The sequence below is a fragment of the Thamnophis elegans genome, chromosome 2, assembly GCF_009769535.1.
Source record: "Thamnophis elegans isolate rThaEle1 chromosome 2, rThaEle1.pri, whole genome shotgun sequence".
Classification (NCBI taxonomy): Eukaryota; Metazoa; Chordata; class Lepidosauria; order Squamata; family Colubridae; genus Thamnophis; species Thamnophis elegans.
In genome coordinates, this window is record NC_045542.1 from 101,937,106 (window position 1) to 101,962,209 (window position 25,104).

At 39.9% G+C, this 25,104-nt stretch overlaps 1 protein-coding gene across 2 annotated transcripts in view; it reads left to right on the forward strand.

The window, feature by feature from the left end:
• The first annotated feature begins 2,206 nt into the window (after positions 1-2,206).
• Positions 2,207-25,104, forward strand: part of LOC116503800 (acylamino-acid-releasing enzyme-like) — a 29,162-nt gene continuing 6,264 nt past the window's right edge. The window contains exons 1-18 of one of the 2 annotated variants that reach the window (XM_032210428.1): positions 2,207-2,382; positions 2,561-2,678; positions 5,070-5,196; positions 6,256-6,343; positions 6,884-6,959; positions 9,951-10,069; positions 10,786-10,923; positions 12,017-12,108; positions 12,761-12,801; positions 15,416-15,537; positions 16,277-16,337; positions 16,561-16,655; positions 17,431-17,482; positions 17,877-17,965; positions 18,968-19,118; positions 22,578-22,667; positions 23,014-23,094; positions 24,891-24,979. In XM_032210428.1, coding sequence (XP_032066319.1) covers positions 2,350-2,382; positions 2,561-2,678; positions 5,070-5,196; positions 6,256-6,343; positions 6,884-6,959; positions 9,951-10,069; positions 10,786-10,923; positions 12,017-12,108; positions 12,761-12,801; positions 15,416-15,537; positions 16,277-16,337; positions 16,561-16,655; positions 17,431-17,482; positions 17,877-17,965; positions 18,968-19,118; positions 22,578-22,667; positions 23,014-23,094; positions 24,891-24,979 — 1,662 coding nt within the window. In that variant the 5' untranslated portion in view covers positions 2,207-2,349. The remainder of the gene's footprint in view (positions 2,383-2,560; positions 2,679-5,069; positions 5,197-6,255; positions 6,344-6,883; positions 6,960-9,950; positions 10,070-10,785; positions 10,924-12,016; positions 12,109-12,760; positions 12,802-15,415; positions 15,538-16,276; positions 16,338-16,560; positions 16,656-17,430; positions 17,483-17,876; positions 17,966-18,967; positions 19,119-22,577; positions 22,668-23,013; positions 23,095-24,890; positions 24,980-25,104) is intronic. The other variant, XM_032210429.1, reaches the window with a different exon arrangement.

Here is a 25,104-nt window from a genome sequence, read left to right on the forward strand (position 1 = left end):
TACAGAATCAGCATATTGCCCCCAACAATCTGGATCCTCATTTTATTCACTTCAGAAGGATGGAAGGTTGAGTCAACCTTGAGCTGGTCAAAATCGAACTGCTGGCAGTCAGCAGAGTTAACCTGCAATACTGCTTTCTAATTATTGCACCACCATTTTCCTGCAAAAGCAAATGTATTGAAGGAGATTTGCATGGTGGTGTTAGCGTTGGCAATCTAGCTGGGTGAATCTGTATATCTCATACACATATAGCACATATAATGCAAGGTTGTCCTCAACCTACAATCATACTGGAGCTTGCCCAAGATGATTCTCAATTTACAACTGAAGGAGTGAGAAGTTGCCTATCAGGTAAGTTGTGACAGTAGTAAAGTAGTTCACCACATGATCATGCCTGGTTTTATGGCTTTTTTTTTTTTTTGCAATGGTCATTACGTGAACTCAGTAGTAGTAAACACATTGTTCACTAAGGGCCATTTTTGATGAAAACAAAATAAATCTTGGTTTTCAGCAAAAACATCCTAAAATGCAGTCATGTGACCATAGGATGCTGAAAATGGCCATAAATGCAGACTGTTTTCCAAGTGTCTAACATAGTCCTGTGTCTGGTATGCGTGTATATGAGTGAACTTCAGAATTCGGTCATAAGTACTTTTGGGGGACCACCATTGTAAATTCAAATGCTCACTAAGCATCTGGATGTAAGTCAACTACTGTATTCAAATGCACAGATACACAAGGATTCTGTTCTGACCTGGCTCCCAAACACGACAAACCCTCTGTAGTTAAATCAATGATTGCTTTATTAGGAGTCCCAGCAGCCCCAGCAAAAGTCTCTTTCACAGCAGACTAACAAGTCTGTCCAGTAGTAGTCTGCCACACCTATTCATCTCTGCCCCCTGCCTTTTATCCCTAGAGCTAGGGTGGGGCTTCGCTAGCAGCAGTGGCTCTTCCATCCCAAGGATCAGTCCATAGATTTCCACTGCTCTCCTCTCCTCTGCCTCCTGCACATCCACACGCCAGGCACTCACTGGACTCAGCTCTTCCTCCTCTTCCTCATCAGCTACGTCCAGATATGGTGAGTGTTGACTCTCCATCTGAGGGCTGATGAATGGCCCACACTCACCTCTGTCTCTGACAGCTCCATTCCCTCTTCTCCCTCGGAGCTTTCAGATTGCCTTGATGCTGCCCCTGACTCCCAAGCCGCTGCCTCCTTTGATTCAGCTTCTGGAGGGACCAGCGGCTGACCGGCCACAACAGTTTCTTTTGATCAAATAATTAGCATGGATAAAGGATATGCATGTTTATATTCTTTATAATAGAATATAAACAGGTTATATTCCCCATAAGGGAATTTAGCCTCTAGCCTCAATGTTGAAAGTCTTTCTCTTCTGCCAGAAAAAAAACATTTGAACTGCTTTTATAAATGAATCCAGAGAATCTTTGCCTAGGAAGACACAAGAGGAAGGGATAACTGGGTGAAAAAGACAAAGGGGGGAATAAAAGCTTATTCTGATACTGTGATAATACCTGATTCTTGTAACCTGGCTAGTATTCATCTGTAAGCAGCTGGCATGAAAATCAGCTCAAAGAGGAAAAGCAAAAAAAAAAAAAGTTCAATTTCCTTAGTAGAATAAATGCTGGTTTTTCATCATTTATGGTGGCCCTACTCCTTAGGGTTTCTTTTTGTTGTTGTTAGCATGCCTACTTTACTTATTTATTTTCCCTACTCTGGCAAAAACTACATTGCGTGCTTGCACACCGCCGCTTCGTCCCGCAGTCAATTCATTCCGCTTCAGCTTTTTAGGTTCGCATGACACTGGAGCATCATAACATGATACATATATACATAGCATTTCATGCTACTATATACCCGCCAGCCGAAAATAACTCTGCTTTTCCTGTCCGCCTTCCCTTCGCCTGTCAAGCCCGGCGCGCCCCCTTCCCTATCCCCACGTTTTGCTGTTTTGACAGCTGATAGGCGGATTGCCTGAATGAGCCCGGGAAGCAAAATAAACCGGGTTTGGGCGTTTTAAGTTGGACGCCAGCAGGAGAAGAAGAAACACCGGAGGGGGGAAAGCCACGCGCAGCCTTCTCAGGGGCTTGAAGCGCCGGAAGCCGAAGCCGAAGCTTCTGCCCCCCGCCGGGCTGTGAGGAAGACGGGCGAGACGAGGCTGGTCCCGCCTTTTGTCATCCGGCCGAGCCAATCACCGCGGCTATTCCTTATCTCGCGCCCGCTGTTCTACTGCAGCGTCGGCCTTTCCGAAGCTGAGCGGACGCACCTAATATCCGCACCTGCTTTTTGCTCTGCCGGGGCTCGGGCAGGTTTTCGGGCGGCGGGGGAAGAGGATGGCGCGAAGCTCGGAAAACGCGAGAGAAGCGGTAGGGCGACTTTGAGGCTAGGAGTGTAAAGGGAAGGGAGGGAGGGAGGGAGGCAGAACTGGCCCCGCTGCGTCCCCGGATGGCGAAGAAGAAACGGGGAAGCGGCTCCTAAGGAGGCGCCCTCAACTCATCGCTGCTGCCTTGGTCACTCGCTTGCTCTCTATCGCTCTCTCTCCAGCTGTCCGGCCGAATCGGGACCGTCTACCAAGAAGTCAGCCGCTTTCCGTCGGTGACTTATGCCAGCATCGGACCCGAGGTTGTTGCCCGTGGCGCCAAGTGCCTGCCCCTCTACACGGGTGAGCCACTTCCCTGGAATCCCCGTTTCAGCCGGTCCTGGCCCTCAGAGTACAGGGTGTCCCTCGAATTACAGCAATTCGTTTAGTGGCCGTTCAAAGTCATAACGGCACCTGGGGGGAAATGTGATGTATGACCATTTTTCATTGCAGCATCCCCATGGTCACATGATCAAAACTGAGAGACTCTGCAACTGATTCATTTTTATGATTGGATTGCAATGTCCCCAGGGTCATGTGATCACCTTTAGCAACCTTCTGGCAAGCAATCTCAATGGGGAAGCCAGATTCATTTAACTTAACAATTGCAGTGATTCACTTAACAGCAGTGAGAAAGGTCTACATTGGGGCAGAATTCACTTAATAAATGTCTCACCTAGCAACTTTTAGAAATTGTGGGCTCAATTGTGGCCATAAGTCAAGGACTATCTGTAGTTTATGTTAGGAAGGCAACAGGGTTACTTTCAAGTTCTCTTGGTTTGCCAGCTTCTTGAACTACCCACAAATGAGGTAGCGTTTGAAGTACTTTTTGCATTTTGCAAACATGGGGAAATGGGCTGGCACAAACTGATGTATAGTGTACCAATTGGAGAAACTTTGTTTAGTCTTCTGTACATTGTGATTGGGGATGATGGAGTCTTAGAGGGGGTGGAATTCTGAGTGCAATTGAATACTAAAATAAAATTAGGCATATTTCCAGTGTTAATTTTGTTTTGACAAATCCACTAATAACCCTGCTAGCTTCAATCTACAAGTCCCAACATTAAAAGTAAAAGAGCACAGTGAAATAATGGCATTAAAATTCAATATAAAGAAGAGCAAACTAATGCCAACAGGTGGAATAACAGTCCTACAATTGACAATTGAAAGTATCAAAGTGGTAGTAGAGAGCTTCTGCCTTTTAAGCTCAACTGTCAAAGGAACAATCAGTCAAAAAGTAGACTACAGGTTAGCATTTGGTACTGCAGCCATGAAGGTCTTGGAAAAGATAAGTGCTAAAACGTGTATACCTACAGAGTTCAGAATTGTGCAGACTGTGACATCTATGAAAAATTGGACTTTAAAGAAGCAGGTTAGGAAGAATACTGATCCCCTTGAACTTTGGTGTTGCAGAAGAATACCATGGGCAGCCAAGAAAAAAAACTAATGGATCAAACAGAACAAATCAGCCCAGAGTTCTTACTGGAGGCACAAATGATCATGCTCAAATTATCCTATTTAGGATTATATATGCAAAGACCCAGCTTTCTGGAAAGGTGGAAGGAAAGAGAAGAAGCAGACAATAAGCAATGGGTGGGTTCAGTTATAGTGGCAATGAGTGCATTGTGGGAGACTTGATAGACCAGGTTAAGGATAAACCTTCATGGAAAAGATCTATCTACGTAATCATTGGAAGACAAAAAATGACTAGATGGCACATAATCACTTTACTGTTCATTTCCTTAAGTATGTGTTTAAGTCTAAATGCTCCAGGCTCTAAAGAAATTGAGTTTTAGAGTTCTGATCAAAGCTTGTTAAATATGGAACAGTATAGCTTCTTGTCTGAACTTCTACCACAACCAAGACAACAAGAGCAATTGCCTGACAGCTCATAGAAGAACAATATCAGACTAGCCTGACTTGCTTCTCTCTTCCATTTGAGTTATGAGAGATATCAAAAGAGAAAAGGTATCTAATAAAGGTCAAATTGTAGTGTCAACTGACACACCATTGGAAGACCTGTTTGGGGACAGCACCTTCTGGAGAAGGTTTAAGGTTTAAGGTTTATTGCATTTATATGCCGCCCTATTCCCTGAGGAACTCAGGGCGGCTAACAAACCCAAAAGGGGGGTGGGTGTAAAACAAGAAGGTAATATAACAAACGAAATACAAAGAGAATTTAAAAAGACAATCAACAGTCACACAATTCAAGGGGGGGAAGGGAACTCGTCCCATTGATGTGTTCACTGAGTCAACACTGATTTGGTGGCACAGCATCAGTCAAAACTATGTCATACCTTGTTTCCCTGAAAATAAGAGTTCACCGGATAATAAGTCCAATCGAGCTTTTGAGCACATGCGTGAAAATAATCCCTCCCCCAAAAATATTGAAATACAGCAGCAGCAGCCATGAGGTGACCACACTCACCACCTCCTGCACATCAAAAATAATAAGACCTCCCCAAAAATAAGGCCAAGTGCTTAATTCAGGGGTCAAAAGAAAATAAGACCCTGTCATATTTTCGGGGAAACACGGTATTTCTAAGTAGGCTATCACATTACGTTTTAAATATAAATTTTAACCTCCCCAAAAATTGAAGTGTAAAATATTAGTCATTTCAAAGACAACGATATTATATACCAAAGACCTGGGCAAGCATCAGCTTTCTCACTCAACTTTCTCCTTTTCTGCAGAGTGGCGCCACACAGATCTGGAGCGCCATCAGAAACTGAGGTTCAGTCGCCAGTATATCCTTCACCACGATGGCAGAGAAATTGTTTCTGTTACTCCCGTTGGTATGCCAGCTGAGGTTCACAATCAGTACGTAAAATATCTATGTTTCCTCATGTAAATGTCAGGCTTTAGAAGTTTTTACCCAGCTTATTTTATTTAAATGAGGGGTAGTCAACCTTTTTATACCTACCGCCCACTTTTGTATCTCTGTTAGTAGTAAAATTTTCTAACCGCCCTCCGGTTCCACAGTAATGGTGATTTATAAAGTAGGGAAGTAACTTTACTTTGTAAAATTTATAAAGCAGAGTTACAGCAAACCCCTACCGCCCATCATGAAAGCTGGAACGCCCACTAGTGGGCGGTAGGGACCAGGTTGACTACCACTGATTTAAATCAATATATATGATCACCCATCTCACAAATGCCACTCTGGTTAGCTGATAAAGACTAAAAATACCCAGATTATTCTCCTCCTACCTGATTTCATGGGGTGAATAGAAACAGTGGAAGTAAGGCAGTCCCTAAAATACCTTGGCCACCATTTAGTTTATGCTTAACCAGGTATGCAGTAGAATAGTTACTGCAGTACGGATAATTAACTTTCCTTAATCTTGAAGATGGGTGATAAAGAGTTCCAAGGTCTTATTTCTCCCTGCCATTAGCTGCATGCACACTTAGTTTCATGTTGCACCGGTCCAATTCCTACTGATTATACTTCATTCAGGTTGAGGGCAAAAGGCTTCCACAGCTACCTGAAATTCTTTGGCCAGAGTTAGTAGGGGCAGTAGGATTGCATAGGCATCAATAGCAATAGTACTTAGACTTACCTATAGTGCTTTTACAGCCCTCTCTAAGTGGTTTACAGAGTCAGCCTATTGCCCCCAACAATCTGGGTCCTCCCACCTCGGAAGGATGGAAGACTGAGTCAACCTTGAGTCTGATGAGATTTGAACTGCCGAACTGCAGCTAGCAGTCAGCTGAAGTATACTTCAATGCTCAGTCTAACCACTGCAGTTTTGAATTCTCTTCCCTGTGGATCCCTGAAGTAGTTAGAAATAAATAAACTTACCTCTAGGTTTTTCTTGTAAATTGCTTCCAAGTTGGCTCTCCTGCTTATGCTGCGCCCCCTTTTCTCTTGTAATATAGGCTGCTGATTGGAATGTCTCCTACTGGGAAATATAAAGCTATTCTCACCCATTATTTGGAATCGGGGCAGAAACAGGAGGTCCTGGAGGTAAAGTATATGCTATTCACGACTGTTTCTCCTTACCTCTAAAGAGAGCAAAAATAGCACTGAAAATGCTGCATGCTGAAACTGACTGATACAGATATGGCAGCCTTAGCTACAACATAAAAGTAAGATACGGACTCAGGAGAATCAATAAGGACAAATAAAATATTTGTTCGTTAAACCTTATACTTTAGGTGCTGGACTTAGATCTAAAGACATTTGTAAAAGGAGTTAGCATAGCTAGGGTCAAATACATATGGAAACTGGCCCTTTGCAGTAATGTGCTGGGCATATAAATCATGCTTGTCCCACTATGAATTGTAATTGTTCTACCCAAGAGACCTAGAGTTACAGATCTTAATAGAGAAAGTAGCTCTGTGTAATTCACAGTCATCCTTTGTTTCCTCGGAGCTCCTCATAATTCAAAGTTGTAACAGTTGTAACAGAAGAACAAGGAAGAGGAATTCTGATGAGCCTGTTGATTCTTTGGCCTCAGTGTGTGGTGGCAGATTTTGCCCTGTACTGATTTCTGTGTCCCAGCAGGTTTGGAGCAACAGTGGGAGGGTAAGAAATATCAATCTCACAGCGCTGGATAAACATGGCAAAGTGTACACAGATGGTAAGGGCAGTAACAGTAGGCTTGGCCGCATGCTGCTCTCTGCAGGCTTAGCGATGGTGCTTCCTCAGCCCTGTGAGCTCTGCACTCTACCAACATAGCCCTTGATCATGCGCCTTCTTCCTACTAACCTCCCTTTCCCAGTGCCAGAATGAAGTTCTCCTAGCTGTCTAGTATTATATACTTTCTTTTTTCTTGCCTTTTCTGCAGATGGTGGTCTTTGTAAAGAGCTTTGCTGGCTATTGCAGCCTGGAGATTGCAGGCTTTCAAATCTTGGTGGCAGATGTTGGGTGACATCCTGCCATGAATATCACCCATACTTTCTTGTTGCTTTGTCAAATTGGTTGTGTTAATCAGGCTGCAGTACTATGTTTTGTGAAACACAAGTGTCCTTGACTATGGAGGTTAATTTTTTTTAACAGCAAGTATAGGTCTAGGCCAGGGTTCCCCAAAGTGGTCAGTATTGATCCCCAAGAGTCAATGAGACTATCCAAGGGATTGATAAATGTCTGAAGATCGAAAGGGGGCCAATAAAAGTCAGGGAGGATCAATAGATGGTTGATAAATTATAGAAGGTTGCTTGGGGTCAGTTAAGCTTTTGGAATTTCTCTAGAGCTTCAGGCCAATCCCTAGTCCAGAAGGTGGGGTGCCTAGAAGTGAAACAGGTTACCCAGGGTTGAATGGTCAGCCACTGGTGAAAGCAACCTTGTCTCTGTCAGCTGTCGGTTTCCAGTCACTGATAAATATAGTATTGCTCATCCTCCAATCAAACAACTTAATTTTCCCATCTCTGCTAGTTCATCTTCACCAACTATTCTTTTGTTGTGGATATTTAAGAGTCTAGTCTCCTATCAGTAATTATATTTTTTTTAAACTTCCAAGGCTATTTTCTAATAGACTATCCATTAGTCCAAGAAAGAAAGAAAAGCTCTGGTTTTGATTGAATGTTGACCTTTACATTTTTTGTATCATCATATATATTTCAGCACAAAAATTTCTGTCTTTTTTAGAAATCTACCAGACACAATGAAATCATCGTTCATTGGCCACATTTTTAACATAAATTTGAAGTAGCTTTATATAGTTTAGACAATTTTCCTAGAGTTATATGTCAATGGTACATCATTTTATAAAATAATATTTTTAGATTATAACAAAATGTAAATCTTAGTTCATTTAACCACATATTTTCTCACTGTATGTATATTGTGTCCAGTGTTCTTAGTACATTTTATCATACAGTCTTTCACTTGTTCTACTTCAAATTCCAGTAAAATTTTATACATTTTATCAATTACAGGTAAATACATAGTTTACTTTCAAATTTGTCTTCTACTGCTCAATTCCAAATATTTAATAACTTTCTCAAAGGTTCTCTCCTTTCTCAAATTACTCCATTCCAGTCTCCTCATTAAACACCAATTTTCATTCAGTAATTTATTACTTTATCCATAAGTTCCTTACACAGGACCCTTCTTTTCCTGTAGCCACAGAAAATATATATTCAATATTATTATTGCTAGTGTCAAAGAAATAAAGCAGTAGTTGAGAAGTAGCAGCTGCTTCTTTAAAAAATGGAATGGTGAAACTCTAATTAAAAAGAAATGTCAACAGTGTTTTTATCACCAAAAGATAGACTGGCCCTATGATTATATTTACAACTTTAATGTTATAAACCACAGTTTGGAATGTAAGCCCGCAAAAGCCAAGCTATTGTACTTGAGATTTCTTCTCTGACTTTACTGAACATGCTACCTTCAGTTAACAAAATCCCGAGTTCTTTAAAATAAGACATGCACGAAACATTTGCGCAAAATTGTCTGTTTGTTGAAGCAGACTTTTTCTCATAAAAGTCACAATATAACATAAATTACAATAGTTGTATAAGAGCATGGTAATTTTCAACCTTGGTTACCCTTTGTCTTTATCAACAATATACTAGAATTAAGTGAAACAACCGTAATCTTTTAATGATAGTAAGAACTGTTATCATTTGGAATTGTTCTATTTACCTAATTATTGTTCTAATTGTTCTAGGTACTTGCTTTATTTGAAACATCATTATATACTATTTCCTTGGAAAAACATTTCTAGTATGTAAAGCAAATGCACTTGCAATCTGAGAAAAATCCCTTTGTGATAAGTGGTAGCTGTAACTTGGTTTAATCACATGCTTTAGCTTCAAATCAACCTAAAATGCTTAAAATTCTATAAAGTAGTGCTAAACACAGCAAAAGTGGGTACCCTTTTGATGCAGGTAACCAAGAAGATCTGATACCTCAAGGACAAGTGACAATTGAAACATACTATTATCACAACAGTTCCTGCCATGACAAAGAAATAAGTCGAACTTTGTATCTAGTCATTAAAAAATATTCCAATCTCAGCTAATTTCTTATCTCCAGTGGTGTTGATAAATAGTTGCCTATGTAATTGCCTTCTAAAGGGCATAATGCACATAATCCATTTTAAATGCTTGTAACCTATATATAATCCTGGAAACTTTATTCTGGGCTATTCCCCCCCCCCCAAAGTCCAATAACTCACTCTACCAATAAACAACAAAATGATCATTTGGATCCTGTTGTTTTGATAAGTATACTGTGTATTGCTTCTACCATACTTCTCAATTTTAAAATTGTGAAGTGGATTACAGTAAACGATCACACAGTATGGTAAGCCATAATTTGTTCATTTTACTGCCTAAATTTATACATTGTGTTAATGCACAATCCTTGATTCACAAGCCACAGTGGTTAGATCAGCTAAGGGCAAATTAAACAAACCACATTAGGACTTAAATATAATATATGAACTAGGAGTCAAAAGTTCATTCCCTTTAGTGGCTTTAGAAAACATACCCATTCAGGCAACCTGTGACCCACAGTTTACAATCAGCATGTAAGTTCAGCTAGCCTTTTTAGTTTGGTCAGGTGATTCTGCAAACTTGTACTCTACCTATACATGTTATTTCCTGTTTCTGTCCTACCACAGAGCAGTTTCGATGCTTTGCTTGGTCCAGCTCAGAAACGCAGATTGTGTATGTTGCAGAAAGAAAGCACTCTCCAAAACAGCATTTTTTCTCTCAGGAGGAATTTACTGAAGGACAGGAGGTAAATAAAGAAAGCCATAGAGTTTTTCCTTTCTTTGTATTTATTCAAATAACTGAACTATGTCAAGCAATGCAGCAACTTCAAAATAGGCAGCAGATAGGTTGACCTGCTTAGCAATATTACCCCTGTACTTTGTTCCCAGTTGCAGCTTCCAAGTCATGCATGGTTTGATCAAAGTACTGTTTACTGTAAAGAGGACATAATAAATCCTTACTTTTGGCCCATTGCATGTTGAATTTATATTTACCTCTAGGCAAATATAAGCTCTGTACAAAATTCATAATTGCATTGTATCATTGTGTTCAGTTCCTAGCAAACAGTTTGCAAATTTTAGATTTCAAATGTTATCACTACTCAGACTTACTAGTGTGATTCAACAAGCCTCATGGGGGAGGGGGCTGTAATTTATATTCAATAAAAGGAATGCTCATGAGGATAGGACACTGGGCTGACAATCGGCAGGTCCATGTTTGAGACCCAGTTGTTATCATGAGATGGGGTAAGCTCCTGTCACATGCTCCAGCTCCTATTGACCTAGCAGTTCGAAAGTAGGTGACAAATAGATAGATGGGTACCACTTCGATAGGCCCCCAGGCAATGGTGATGTCACCGTTCAATCCTTACACAATTGTAGTAGTATTTATATTCGGTCTATCTTGTGAAAGAATGCAGATACATAGCTCTCTAAAATACTTATTTATTTGATTACATTCTAGAATGAGCGGTTTGTGTACAATGACAACTGGGGAGAGGCACTGGGTGACAAAAGTGCTCCTGTATTATGTGTGTTGAATATTGAAACCACTGAGGTTTCAGTGCTACAAGACATCCCAGGGCACCTCTCCCCTGGACAGGTTAGTATAATGCAGCCTGGTAAGTTAAATTGGGAAGAGGACAAAAACAATACCTCAGGTCTCCACTTAAGAAGCATTACATTGGGTATTTTTGTTTGCAGAAGCATATATAAAACATATTTATTCAGGATGGGAGGCTAAGGTGAGTTTTGGAAAATGTTCTGTTCAGTTGAACTTTAACATGGCCCTTGATGTGTTTGCCTCTTTTGTAAATGCAGTTTCTATACATTACTTGCATACTTTGAATAGGTAATATTCAGTGACCTCATAACAGATGCTATGAGTATGCAAGGATAACTTTGCATTAGATAGAAAATATTTCTTATAAATGTATTTGTTAATCTGGGGCAAGATGTTGTCATATTAACTCAACCTCCCCCCCCCCCTATGCTGCTACTTCCAGATGGATCATTCTTAACTCTATCAATCATAAAACATTTGTGGTCAGGAAAAAAATGGGGGGGGGAATCAGAAATTTTGGAAATAAAATGTAAATCTACATTGTTTGAAATTGTGTAAAATTCTATTTATGAGGCATAGTACTAGCATGATTTTTAAAACCATTCATTCTGTTTTCTTCCAGCTTTTCCTTTAAAGGGAAAAAAATAGGAGGAAATTTAATTGGCTTAGATTTTTAGTAGGAAGTTAGAAGCCTGAAGCCATGTAATTGCATTTCCTTTAAAACAGCTTGAAACACTGTTTGAACACTGTTATTCAGTACTTAGTCTGACATTTATACTGTGCTCAGTTCAACTGTATTGCTACTGTTTTCACTGCTGGATGGTGTCTTGGCCTTTCATGCAAGTTTAGCTGAAACACGGAATGGCAGCAGGAATCTGTTGGGAAAAAAATGTATTTGCAGGATTATTTCCTCCCAAGAATTTCTAACAGAGGGAGAGAGTAATTGGAGAGTTACTACCAAATAGCAGTTCCAAGGATTGGATCAATTCCTAGTAGATGATCTTTTTGAAGAATCAGATCTCCTGCGCAGCATCCTTCAGATTATGGAGGAAGATTGTGGGACATAACATAGTTTAGCACTTAGTGCTCAAAATCTCACATGCTAATACTTTGGTTTTGCTTCCCTGGCCAGGCCCTGTGGTCCCCAGGTGACAAGGGAATAATATTTGTCGGCTGGTGGCATGAGCCATTCAGGTTGGGATTATATGCCTGCTCCAATAGAAGGTAAGTGAGATCTCACGGGTTCATAAGAGATATTATGAATGTAGTTTTAGTGGGCCAACATGAATAATTGCTTTGAAAAACTCAACAGGTTTTTATTCAATTCTGAGATCAGTAATGATTTCTGAAATTCCCCTATATCAGTTGTGTCAAAGTGGCGGCCCACGGGCCAGATGTGTCATCTGCAGGCCACGCCCACCCCAACTCCACGAAGGGGGAAAATGTCGTGAAACATCACATGATGGCAATATGGCGGTGCAACTTTGACACCCATGCCCTATATGGAAATGTCAGTCGGTTTTAAAAGAAAACATAGGGGGGCCAAACCCAACTTAATATCTGCCTTTCCTTAAACAGGATAGCCAAGGCCTGCTGCCAGTCCACATTTCCAAGAAATTGCATAAAGCATCATCCCTTAGGTTGCTTAATTCATAAGTTCTATTACCATTAGCAAATATGAGTATTTCCTACTGAAAAGGAGATTTTAAGCTTCCAAATCATTATTGCTATACCTCTTTCTTTTAAGTAAAGATTGTGAATATTGAATCTTATTGTAACACAGAGAATTCCCCCTCAGTCTGGCATGATGTCTGGGTTGGTGGTGAAAAATGGTTCCTTCAGGTGAATCTTCACCTGTCCCCTCTCCCTGTTATAGGTCAGCTCTATTTCTCTTCGATCTGTCTGAAAATAGCTGTGGTAAGTCATCTCAGAGATTATCTTAAGTGTCCTAAAAGTGAAGGAGTTTCTTCAAACACTTGCAGACCAGAGAAAATGTTCTGCTTCCCAGAATCTGCCACAAATTGACTATATGTTGTATACAGATAGTCCTTGATGTATGACCAATTGCTTAGCGACCATTCAAAGTTACCTCAGACTCCCCCAGAAAGGTACTTACAACCCAATTTCAACTGCAGGAACACTGAAACACCCCCCCCATCCCACTGGGTCCCCCAGTTCTTTGCCTTCTCCCAAGCTGGCCACTCAGCCACACAAAGGAACCTAAACCGATCAACAGAAGCAGCCAGCCCCAAAAACGGAGCCTTCTTAAAATACTGATCTTTCTACAATCTTGTGAGAAGTACTGTTTGCTTAGAGAATAGCATAAGGTTGCCGTAAGACCAGCAGCCTCTGTAAGGAAGCTGAGTTTTGTTTGCATTGCATCCCATCCCATCAGCCGGGCTCCTCTGCAAAAAACGAAAAGGTAAGTTGGGTGAGGCTGGGCTGAGAAGCAGGCTGAATACTACAAGTCCCTTGGGTGGCTGGATGGGAAATAGGTCTCAGCCTACAAGCTGTAAACTGTCTCTGTGTGCCAGTTGCTTTTATGGACAGGCTCTGTTGCGTGACTGAGTTGCCTGTTTGGGAGCAGGCCAAAGCCTGGGGGACCGTGAATGATAGAGAACAGAGCACTGGGTGCTTAGTGGGTGAGAGATGCCTGGGGAAGGTGCGGCTGGGTCTGCGCTGTGCCTCCAAGGCTTCTCCAACTATTGAGGCACCCCATGCTCTATTTAACAACCCACATGTCCATTAAATGATTGAGAAGATGGGGGTTATTAAAGGGCTTCATTACATCTTATGACTATAATAGACAGACTCCAAATGTTGTCTTCAGGCAGCAAGAAGTCCAGTCTCAACTCCTGCTTTGCTGGGTCCTGCAGGGCTCGGTACTTTCTCTGCTTCTGTTTAACATCTACATGAAGCCTCTGGGTGAGATCGTCTACCACCATGGCCTGAGATAGCATCAATATTCTAATGACACCCAGCTGTATGTCTCAACCCATAGTGAGTTAAGCAATGCCTTGACCTCCCTCTCGCAGTGCTTGGAGGCTCTTAAGGGCTGGATGGGGAACAGTGGGCTTAAGTGAACCCTGGTAAGATGGAATGGCTCTGGTTTGGGGCTCTTTGGCCCATGGATTCAGTGTCATCTTTGGTCTTGGATGGGATGGCACTGATCCAGATAGACACGGTGCATAATCTGGGGTTCTCCTGGACTCACGACTCTTTCTCAAGGAGCAGGTGGCAATCGTGGCCAGGACACCCTTTGCACAACTACGATTTATGCACCAGTGATGCACTTTCCTAGACCAACAATCCCTGCTCATAGTCACCCAGGCCGTATCCATCTCTTGTCTTGACTATTGCAATGCACTTTACATGGCAATATAATTGAAAAGAAGAATCCAGATGTTTCATTTGATTCAAAATGCAGCGGCCCTCGTGGTAGAAGTGCATGTGTGTCATTTTCTGCAGAAACTGCATTGGCTGCCAATTTGCTTCTGGATCCAATTCAAGGTGTTGGTTGTCACCTTCAAAACCTTACATGGCTTGGGACCAAGATAGATGAAGGTCTGTCCTTTCCGGGTCACATCTATCTGACCCACCAGCCTGGGGAGGCAGGGAATGCTACAAGTCCCCTGTCTTAAGGAAGTCAGTCTAGCACAGCCAAGGAAAAGGACCTTCTCTGTGGTAGCTCCCTCCCTATGAAGTATCATCCCTGTGGAAATAAGATTGGTATCTTGACACACTTTCGCAACACCCTGAAGACTTGGTTTTGCCAATTGGCCTGGGGTCCCAGAATGGGATGGAGCCCATCAAATGGCTCATTTGATTGTTGTCACCAGGAAGTGGGGATTTATTGCTTTTTTATTCTTTTTATATTGAGTTCGTATCTTTGTAAGCCATCTAAAATCATTGAGAGTGAGTTGAGTGGCCACCTAAATTTTCTTAAATAAATGAATAGTTGTAAGTTGAGAACTACATGAAATATACAAATGTGGGTCAGGTGTTTTGTATTTTTTGTAACTGTATAAAGAAGAAAAGTACTGCTTTTCTTTCTTTAGGACACCAAAGGAAAAACATAATGCCTTCTTGTGTTTTTGATTACCCCCAATGTCATGTCAAATACTGGGATTCTGCAATGTAAGGATACTGTTTCTAATAGTCTCATATTTTGAGTGGAATTCAGGGAATTCTCATTTTTCTGATGTCTGAACTTTGAACAAGCATAGTTGGGCTTTTCAAAGTTCATATAGTATCTCTAGCCATTGAGCTGAAATGTTTTCTATTTGAAAACCATCAAGAAATAAATTCTCAGAAGGAACTTTGGAAGAACAAAGTATAGGCAATAGTTTCAGAAGGTCAATATAAATGTTAATTGTTGGAATGGCTCTGGTAATGTTCTGGTAATGTTATCACTTGGTCTTTGGTCAATTGTTGCAGCAAAATGAGATTAAATAACCTTTCTTATTGTCATATACGCAGTTGTCTTAAGACACAACTCCATCCTCAACTTTGCACCCCATTCTGGTTGCAGAACTATTGACTTCAGATGATCAGTCTGTCTCTTCTCCCCGGCTCAGCCCTGACCAAACTCACCTGTTATACTTGGAGGGACCAGTGTTTGGGTCTCATCGTCACTGCTTGAAGCTACAGTTGGTGAGTGCCTGAAAGTATGTTGTCTATCCCTGTCAACTGAGAACAAGTCAAAGGAACATCAGTTCATCCTTTCTGTTCCAAAATTCTTTTCCCTCGGAAATAATAATCAGCCCCTGCATGCTATTTCCACTCCTAAACTTTCAGGGCTTTCATCTCTCAAAGATGGGAAAAAAGAGGATTTCTCAGTGGTCCAGTACTGTCTCCCTCCCAAATAAAGGTTTATTCTCAAAAGATTTTTAATAAGCCAAAACTAATTGGATTCAAACATCCTACTAAGCCATAAAGAACTGTTTAAAAAGACTGGGCTCGCTGAATACACTAACCTACAACCATCACATTTATCACTTGGCATGATGTATGACTCCACCATAAAAAATTCCCAATATTTTCAGTCAGAAGCAGTGTTGCCCGGTGTACTAGAAACTATGAAATATAAGGCCTAACATCTGAAAGACTGACTTCCTAGACCATTGCCATTGATCAGTTATAGTTAGAAAAGTAAATGATGATATCTTAGCTAGCTAGTACAGAACATTTTCAGTCACTTGAAATTGCTCGGTGACTTTTATTATATTTCAGTCTGGAATGAAAAGCAAGCTAAAAAAATATAAGGGCACATACAATCAATACCTCTTGCTCTCGTATCTACTGAATGTCATCACTGATTACCATTATGAAACTAATACTGAAATCTAAGAGTTAGGAAAATGCTCAGTATGCAATCTTCTCTCCTGCTTAGCTCAACTGGCAAACGAAGTCCTCCTATACAGTAGTGGACATAGTCAGAACTTCCACAACTGGTAAGTCCCCATTTCAGAGAATATATACCCCAAATTTGAATAACGTTTTGTGATTACCCTCCATTTCTCCATTTTATGTATTGTCATTGCCACATGGACTCATTTAGGCACTTAAGAGTTGTTTTTGTAGTCTGAAAAAGAGGAATATTTTAGTGAACGCTAGATTTTTTCTTATACTGTATCTCTGGTGTGAAATATCTCCACAAACTTTTTTTTTTTAAAGGTTTTTATGGGATTTACTCAGGAGCACTGTCCATGCTTTGCTGGGCCTCTGATAATCAAAGAGTCTTACTTAGCACATCTCAGAGGAGTAGAAAGGTAGGTTGATGCCAGCAGAAAATACTTCATGTTGGAAAAAAGAGATCTAACAACAGGGGCTGTATCTGTTCCCACCAGGCACTACCCTGCGGAGAAGCCAAAGAGAAAGAAGTGATAGGACAGTGAAATTTATGTGGTGAAGAACAATTGGTTTTTACAACAATCATCTTAATGTTTGCATTCTGACTTAGGGAGTTGGAGTAGCGTAACTCTCAGGAAGTAGATCAGAAGGATGATTAGTTTTCTAGCTCAACAAAAAATTGAATTCCTATAACCTGTAGCCATTGTTTTACAAGGAACTTGACAAATATGCAATCCATTATTTTCATCTAAGATGATGAGTCCTGTGGATTACAGAGACTCTTAGAAGAAAGCTTCTGTCTGTTGAAATTTAAAAAGAAGTTAGGACTGAAAGATTAGGGCTCAATATAAAATTTATTAAATCTTGGGTAAACCCATCAGCCTTGTAATTTATGTTGAGAAAGAATGTGGGGGAAGTGTTCTTCACCAGTACATTATCCATACATTTATCAACTAAGTCCATAGGCATAATCTTTTAACCATCTAAGAAGACATTTCCTTACAGTTAGAACAAGTAATCAGTGGAACAACCAGCCTCCAAAAGTTGTGAATGTTCCAACACTGCAAGTTTTTAAGAAGAGATTAGGTAACCATTTGTCTGAAATGGTACAGCGTTTCCTGCCTAAGCAGGGGGTTGGGCTAGAAGACCTCCAAGGCTCCTTCCAACGCTGATATTCTATTCTATCTTTTGCAGGAAGTGTTAGTTGTGGATACCAAATCAGGAAGTGTGAACTCTATTACATCAGGTACAATATAATCTTAAATTGTGTGTGCGCGCGTGTATTCAAGTCAGTTTTGACATGACAAACATGCTCATCTCAAAGGAGGGCAAATTTTTGCTGCCTTGTGCTTACTCTTTGATTAAATCTACATTTCAGTGAAGCCAACAGTTCTTTTACCCTAGAGGCCTTTTCTTTTTAAAAGCTTCATACCATTTTTCTATATGTCCAGCAGGTTGTGTTTTTTTTCCCATTTGTTTCTAAAGAAGCAAATATCAAGATTATGGTATTTTCCTCGCAGAATTAGATTTCCCCCACTTCCTTTCTCACAATGGTCTTTGACAAGAAACTTTCATGCATTGGGTCATGAATCAAGATAACCAAGATAAATCTGAAATAACATCCTTGATACTTTGCCTAGGCACATCAGAAGGTAGCTGGACTCTACTAGGAGTTCAGCAGGATCTGCTAGTGGTGAGCTGTTCATCTCCCAATTGCCCTCCAAGTCTGGTAAGAAATTTCCTGTGCAGATCAAGATAAGGGTTGCTTTAGGGCTTCCATTTCCCCATTACCATGGCAATTAAGAGACTTTGGTGAGCTATCATCATTAATGTACTTTTCCCGATATACTGTACTTGCATGAGACATTTTTGGTTGTCTTCTTCCTTAATTAATCTCTAGAAGACTTCAACTAATCCTCCTTCCCCTAAAAAAATCAGTTTGGACGTTCATATGTTTACATTTTGTACATCAACATACAGTCACCTGAATACTTCTTAATCCAAGCTCTGGTGCCCTAGAAAATCTGTTCTCAAAATGGAGGTCTGCAACAGACATGCTGCCAAATCATGAGTTGTGCAAATCATAATTAAAGCGGCAATTGTTTCAGCAGTGGACAAAGCACCATTTTGAGTGGCTTGCTTTTTTTTTTGGTTCAGCTTCATTAAGTCATCGTTTTCCTACAGCCACTTTTGAAGCAGGCCTCCAATCATCACTGTGATTTCTGAAATCAGATTCAAACCAGCAAGCCGCAAAAAGCATAAGCTGCTTTCGAAGCCACCTCGAATCAATGATCTGATATCCTAATTAGGCATTATATTTAAGAGGAAAACTAATGAGCTTAGTGCAGAGTGGGTTCCTACCAGTTCGGCCGAGTACGTAGTAACTTGGCTGGACACGCACCTGAACCGGTTCTATCCTCGGCAGTGCCATCTTGATTTTCTATTCTGTGCATGCGCAGAACAATCTTCTTTGTATTTTTTTTCCTTTTTTAATGTGTGCATACGCAGATCTTTTTAGTTGCAAATGCGCACATGCGCAGAACCGGTAGTTATGCTAGCAAGAACCCACCCCTGGCTTAGTCCCTTAGAATTTGCAATAAAAATATACATTCTTACAAATATGAGGACAAAACTAGCTCCCATCAGGCCACATATAATGCTAAGAGATTGTGTGACACTATACTATTCAAGGTAGTGCTTCTAGTAACAGCATATTATATCTGCTTTATAGAAAGTGGGTGTGCTCCCCCCAGCAGGGAGTGAGCTGAAGCTGCAGTGGATCAGTGTGGAGGAATCTTCTGCACTACCTGACATGGAATGGAAAATCCTCACAGTGGATCCTGCTTTGTCTGAGAAGGGCAGCCCATACAGTAAGGAAGCAGGTCTACAGAGCTTCCTTCTAGACATACGACTATCTCACTTGCTTAGCTAGTTGTCTAGAATATATTGTGGGCTTTGCATTTAGTGATCTTGGATGGAGCTAGACTTGGTTCCTGGACATAGTATGCTAAATTTATGGGGGTGATAATAACAGTTCTGCAGAAGAGTAATATCCTTTAGCCAAAAATAAACTTTTTATCTGCTTTTGGCATAAAGATGAGACCGGACTCATTGTTCTTGAGCGCTGGAAGAATCCAAATCAGAACGAAGAGAGTAAAATAAGTATTGCATGCATCTCGATTCTCAGCCCCTTGTGCTGCTTAATTGAAAGGAATTGCTCTCATTTTATTTCCCAACTTAAGGATAGGACAAGAGACTTCCATGGAAACCTGTTGCGTGCTATATAAAATAGAGAAGTTCTAAGGCATTAATAATTGATTTGTAACAAACTGAATTCCTTTGGTAAAACATTTGGAATACAGCTGGCTAGATGGCAACATTTAAGCAACCTTAGCCAAACTCAAAAAGCTGGATGGGAGGCCATCAGGAAATTCCAGAGCTCTAGTGAGATTGGAAAATCAAAACAGTCTGGAGTTTTCTCCTTTTATTCATACACTTTGCTTTCAGGGCTAGGTGTTAGTATTTCTGGTATTTCATGCTCATGTATTTCAGCTGGTATTCATGTTCTATTATCCAAAATGTTTCAATTTATAGTTGACAAGTAAATCTACTTATAACACATATAATTTGAGAAGCGATAGAACACACACACACACACACACACACACATTTTGATCTACATTGTGGACTGAAGGCCATTTTTAATACCACTACATATTCAGGGGACTTTTGATCTAAAGCATCCTACTCTGAGATTTCTGCAAATAAATGACAGTGCTGGTCACAAAAAGTTATGTAGAGCTATACCAGGTTAATACTTGAATTAAACTTTCAGAAGGTCCATAGGCTAGATTTGGGTCGAAAAAAAACATCATGGGAGAAAGGAATGGCATTTCAGTTTTGCTTTCAAGAAAGTTACATAGACTTGTTTATGAAATTGCTATAAGATAAGATATAAAATAACCTTTACTGTAATTTTTTTTTCCTGTGGGCACACTATGAAATTCTGATGCCTGCTCCCAAAAGTCTACACATACATAATACATATATTGTTGGAAGGAAACAATTTTTAGGATATTTATTTGTGTTATATAATTGGGATATAGATTTTCTAGACCAGGAGCAAAATGTCTTGGTTCTGCATAATGTGGCAGTATGTCTTGTACTTTTGGATGTGTACAAGAGGAACTGATAGGTTCTTTTTTTTTTTTTTTTGAAGATTTTTTTTTATTTTTTAAATGAACACAGACAAAAACAAAAAACACAAAACCATCTTCCATTACAAATTGTAGAAAGTGTGATGGTTGGTTACAAAAACTTCTGTGCGTCCCTTCTACAGTCATCATCTATAATTCATATCGAATCACATATTTTAAATCAAGTATGCGGTATTTCTATACATTGCTTTCATCATACTTTGGCCTTCATTTGACTGTAATTGTTTTTACATCCTTTTATATGAAATATTCCAATTTAGAGCAAAAACACATAATGGCATTCCATTAACTCCTCCCAACATCCTACAATAAAATTGCATCTTTATAACATGTTCTAAATAAAAATTTGATTATGTTTAATTTCTAAACTTCCTTTCATAGTCTCCATTTGCAATTTATATAGAATTTCCTCTTAACAAACCAATACATATATATGCATTATTATCATTATCAATCATTTATTTAACTATAACCATTATTACTTCATTTTATACATAATACTCTAAATTTAACTAAATTTTATTTAACTTTTATTATCAGCTTTCATTACATCAACCTGTGTCTTCCCAGTAATAGTGCAGTCTTATGTCTCTTGCCATTGGTAGCATTAGCAGTCTGATTAATTTCTTGTTAAGTCTTATATAGACTTCTCTTTGCAAGTTATTGTTCATTTCATTTCTTATGTAAACTTGAAACCCTCCATTTGCTTCTTCAAACAGCTTATCTAGTTATCACTCGTGCTTCTGATAAAGTTTCTCTCCTTACTTCCATCAATTTTTCTCTTTTCTTCTTCTGTACTTTGAAGTCTGAAATAGAGTTCCAGTCCATCTATCTCACCTTTCCATATTTCACTCTTTTCATTTCCACCCAGGCTCAGTTTACTATCAATATCAACAGTTTTCTTGTTTCTTTGATTATTCTTTTCTTCAATTTTTAGAACGCTGTCGTCCACTTTTTCCATTTGATAAACATCCTCAATTTTTCCATCAAATTTTTCTGTGCTGCATACTATATTCTCCAATCTCTTCTCAATTTTTTCTGTTACTGCTAAGATCTTTTGAATTTCAAACATAATCATTTGCAATGTTAAGGTTTCTTTTTCTCGTTGCGCCATTTTCTAATTTGTAAACACTGCCACTATAACATTCAAAGCTTTTTGTTAGATGTGAAGTGAGTTCATTTATAATCTTTCAAAGTCAAGGTCTCTCCTCTTTCCACTCCAGCTATTGAAAGAGCTCCCGAAGAGCACTTGTATAACCAAACCATGCTCTTCCCGCTATCACTCACAGTGAACAAGCTGAGAGACCTTGAAGTGTAAAACAAATGATCAAAGGGAAGAAAAAAAAACAATATTTCCAGTCTCCAGGTGGCAGTGTTACTTCCTTTCCTTCTATTGTTACAGACCTCTTTGTATTCCTTTTAATATCTTCTTTATAATCCAAACTTACAGAGAAAAGAAAAACTTCTTAAATGGAGAAAAAAAACCATCCAGTCCAGCATTGTAAAAATAAAGGGGAAAAAATTCTTAATCCATTGATATATAAAAAGAAATAAAAGTAGAAGAAGAAAAACTAATCCATTCAGTTTAAAAAATAGGAAACATTTGAATCCATGAAAAAAGATTTTAAAAAATAAGGATAACACACTGTCTAACATAGCTTAATTTTGCCGCTTACTTTCTTCTGTTTTCAAATTTAATTTAACTTTGATTTTGGGGTAGTCTCTTGTCTAATAATAAAATTTCCTCACCAAACGGCACACTTTCTCTTTCTGCTTTTCTCCCGTTCTGGAGCTGTACCAACTTCAGCAGCTTCAGTGGCTGCGCTTCTATCTCTGGCAAGAAGAGGTTCTCCTGGATCAATCAGGGATTTTGCAATGTCCCAGAGATCAGCAGGGCATACTCTTCCCTGTCACTGTCTCTGCGGGACAGTTTAGGTCCAAAATGACCGTCCAGCGAAAAAAGTATCAACTGCGATCCTGGAGCTCCAAGATTACACGTCATGTTGTCGTGACGCTAGCGTCTCCTTTTTTCAGGAACCGATAGGTTCTTAATAGGTTGATTTCCCTTGGTCAGTGAAGTTTGAAAGATGACCTTCAAAAGCTCACTTTGGACCTTTCTTATAGCTGACCAGTCATTTGAAGCCATATTGCTGATTCCTCGGGGAAGCAAGCAAGGAGAAGAAGGCCATTTTCCCCTTGTGGTTTCTCCACATGGTAAGTCACATCCATTCTTCTTTTTGGCTTGAGTAAGCTATTGTATGTGCTAAAAATTAGTCCTATTTTCTTGCTTCATTTGGGGTTCCTTGAAATTTTAAGGGGCAAAGGTTATTTATTACATAGAGCTGCAGTTTGCTGCTTTAATGAGTTGAGCCACATTTCCAAGAAACTAAGTGTAATTTGTTGATCAGGATTTCCAGCTTCTGCTTGTTCCCTTTTTCTTCTTCAAATCTAGATATCTGTTTTCTTACTTACGAAGAAGAGTGATGTTAGAGCATTTTGGATTCTCAGATCACTTTTCTAAAATCAGTCCATTTCTGTATATCTATCATTTTCTTTCCAGGTGGTCCACATTCAGTTTTTGATGCTTGCTGGCGTCCAACTATGGCAGGTCTCTGCCGGCTGGGTTTTGCTGTGCTTATGGGTGAGTGGCCCAGGATTCCCACATTTAATTTTCTTTGCCTTTCTAAGGTTTTGTCCAAAGAGACATTGCATACTACAGTTGATTACCTCAGTTAATGTCCACTTGTTCAGCAACCATTTGAAATTATTATGGTCCTGAAAGAGTGGTTCTTATAACCAGTCCTCGGATTTCTGGCGATTGCAGCAACTGGTCCAGATTTCCAACCTCACAATGTCCTGCAGTCATGAGATCACCAAATGCGACCTCTGCAAGGTGCCAACAAGCAGTCAATGGGGAAGCCGGCAGAAAGTTGGAAGATATGGTCACACCAGGTCCTTGCTTAAAGACCCACAGTAATTTGCTTGATGACGATAACGGGGGGCTGCTAGAACTGCCATTGCTAAAGGACGCAGTTACATGATGTCACACTTTACAACTATGTTGCTTAACAGTGGCAATTTCGGTTCCAAATACCTTGTTAAGTGAGGATTACCTGTACTTGTGAAATGATCCTATGTGCTTCAGATAATTAAATGAAAAGGGTAGATTTTTCTAGAGAGGAAACTTGTGATTCCTTGGGAGGACATTTTCACTTCCTCATTCATTTTTCTATAAAATAACTTCTGCTAGTTTGAATCAGATTACCAAGAAAAGAGGCAAAACTACCAGGAAGAGTAGAAATTGAATAAGAAATTATTTGCAGCACACTTCCCAGAAGAAGAGGCTGTTACAAGACAGCAGCATCAAATGAGCTTAGATGCAAGATCTTACAATACCAATTCACTTCCTTCCAGTGTGAGAATATATCCTCCATGAAATGCACATCCAGAATATTGCTGCCTCCTCACCCTTTTATTGAGATGGTATCAACTTTCATCATACAGTTTCAGGAGTATAATGTCTGCTCTTTCTTTAATGAAAACATTCCCATTGCAGTATTGCTTCAGCAAGAACAACGGAATAGATTAAATCTCTACTGAGCAAAACTCATGGCCCCAGCTTTGCTCTGGGAATGGAGTGAGCCATTATTTTCAATGCATATTCTTCATGCATATGTAGCTCACTTGAGAGGAAACCTATTGTTTCGTTAGTTATTAAATCACAGTATCCAGAAAAACAGTTTCATAGTACATAGAACTTTGATTTATCAGTGGAGATCAAACCGTGACTTACAGTCTTTGTAAGCAATGCTCATGCGAGTTTTAGAATTAAAACTATGCAGGGAACTGTTTTAACAAAAAAGAGAATGACTTATTGAAATATTTGAGCTAGTTACTTACTCCCTTTACAACTAAAACCACAGCAACAGAGCAGAGGTGGATTCCTGCCGGCATTACTGCCGGTTCGGCATGCAAAAAAACTTGTGCGTGCAAAATGTTTTGCGCAATTAGGTGCACATAAGAAGGTCTGTGCATGCGCACAATGTTAGAAAAGGGGGAAAAATTAAATTTTTGCAATGAAGATTGTTCCGGGTATGCGTAGAAACAAAAATCAAGATGACGCCACCGAGGATAGAACCGGTTCAGGGGCGTGGCAGGCCGAGTTACTACGTAGTCAGCCAAACCGGGCTGAACTGGTAAGAACCCACCACTGCAGCAGAATGACATCAGAACGAAGTCATGGGAGACCAATAACAGCACAGTAGCTGGTACTTCTCATTAGCAGCTTCACATTCTATACATCAGGTTTTTTTTACTATAGAAATGCTTAATTTTTGAAAAGTGCCTGATAGCCAGGTGCCTTTCTTGGAAGCTGCTCAAAACCTGGAAAGCACTGGAGGTTGCCCTTGACTCTTGTGCTTTATTTTTTCTATACAGTGAATTACAGGGGTTCCTTGGGTTTTGGCCAGGACAGCATTGATTCACTCATCTCTCATATTGGAGTACAAGATGTGGCGGACACTCAGGTCAGTCTCTTTTGTTTCTTCATTTTTTCCCCTCCCATTCTGTGGAAGAAGCCTGAGGTTAGGCCAGATTTAAGGCTAGAACAGAAGGCAACATTATTGTATAATATTTCATCCTCTTTACAATG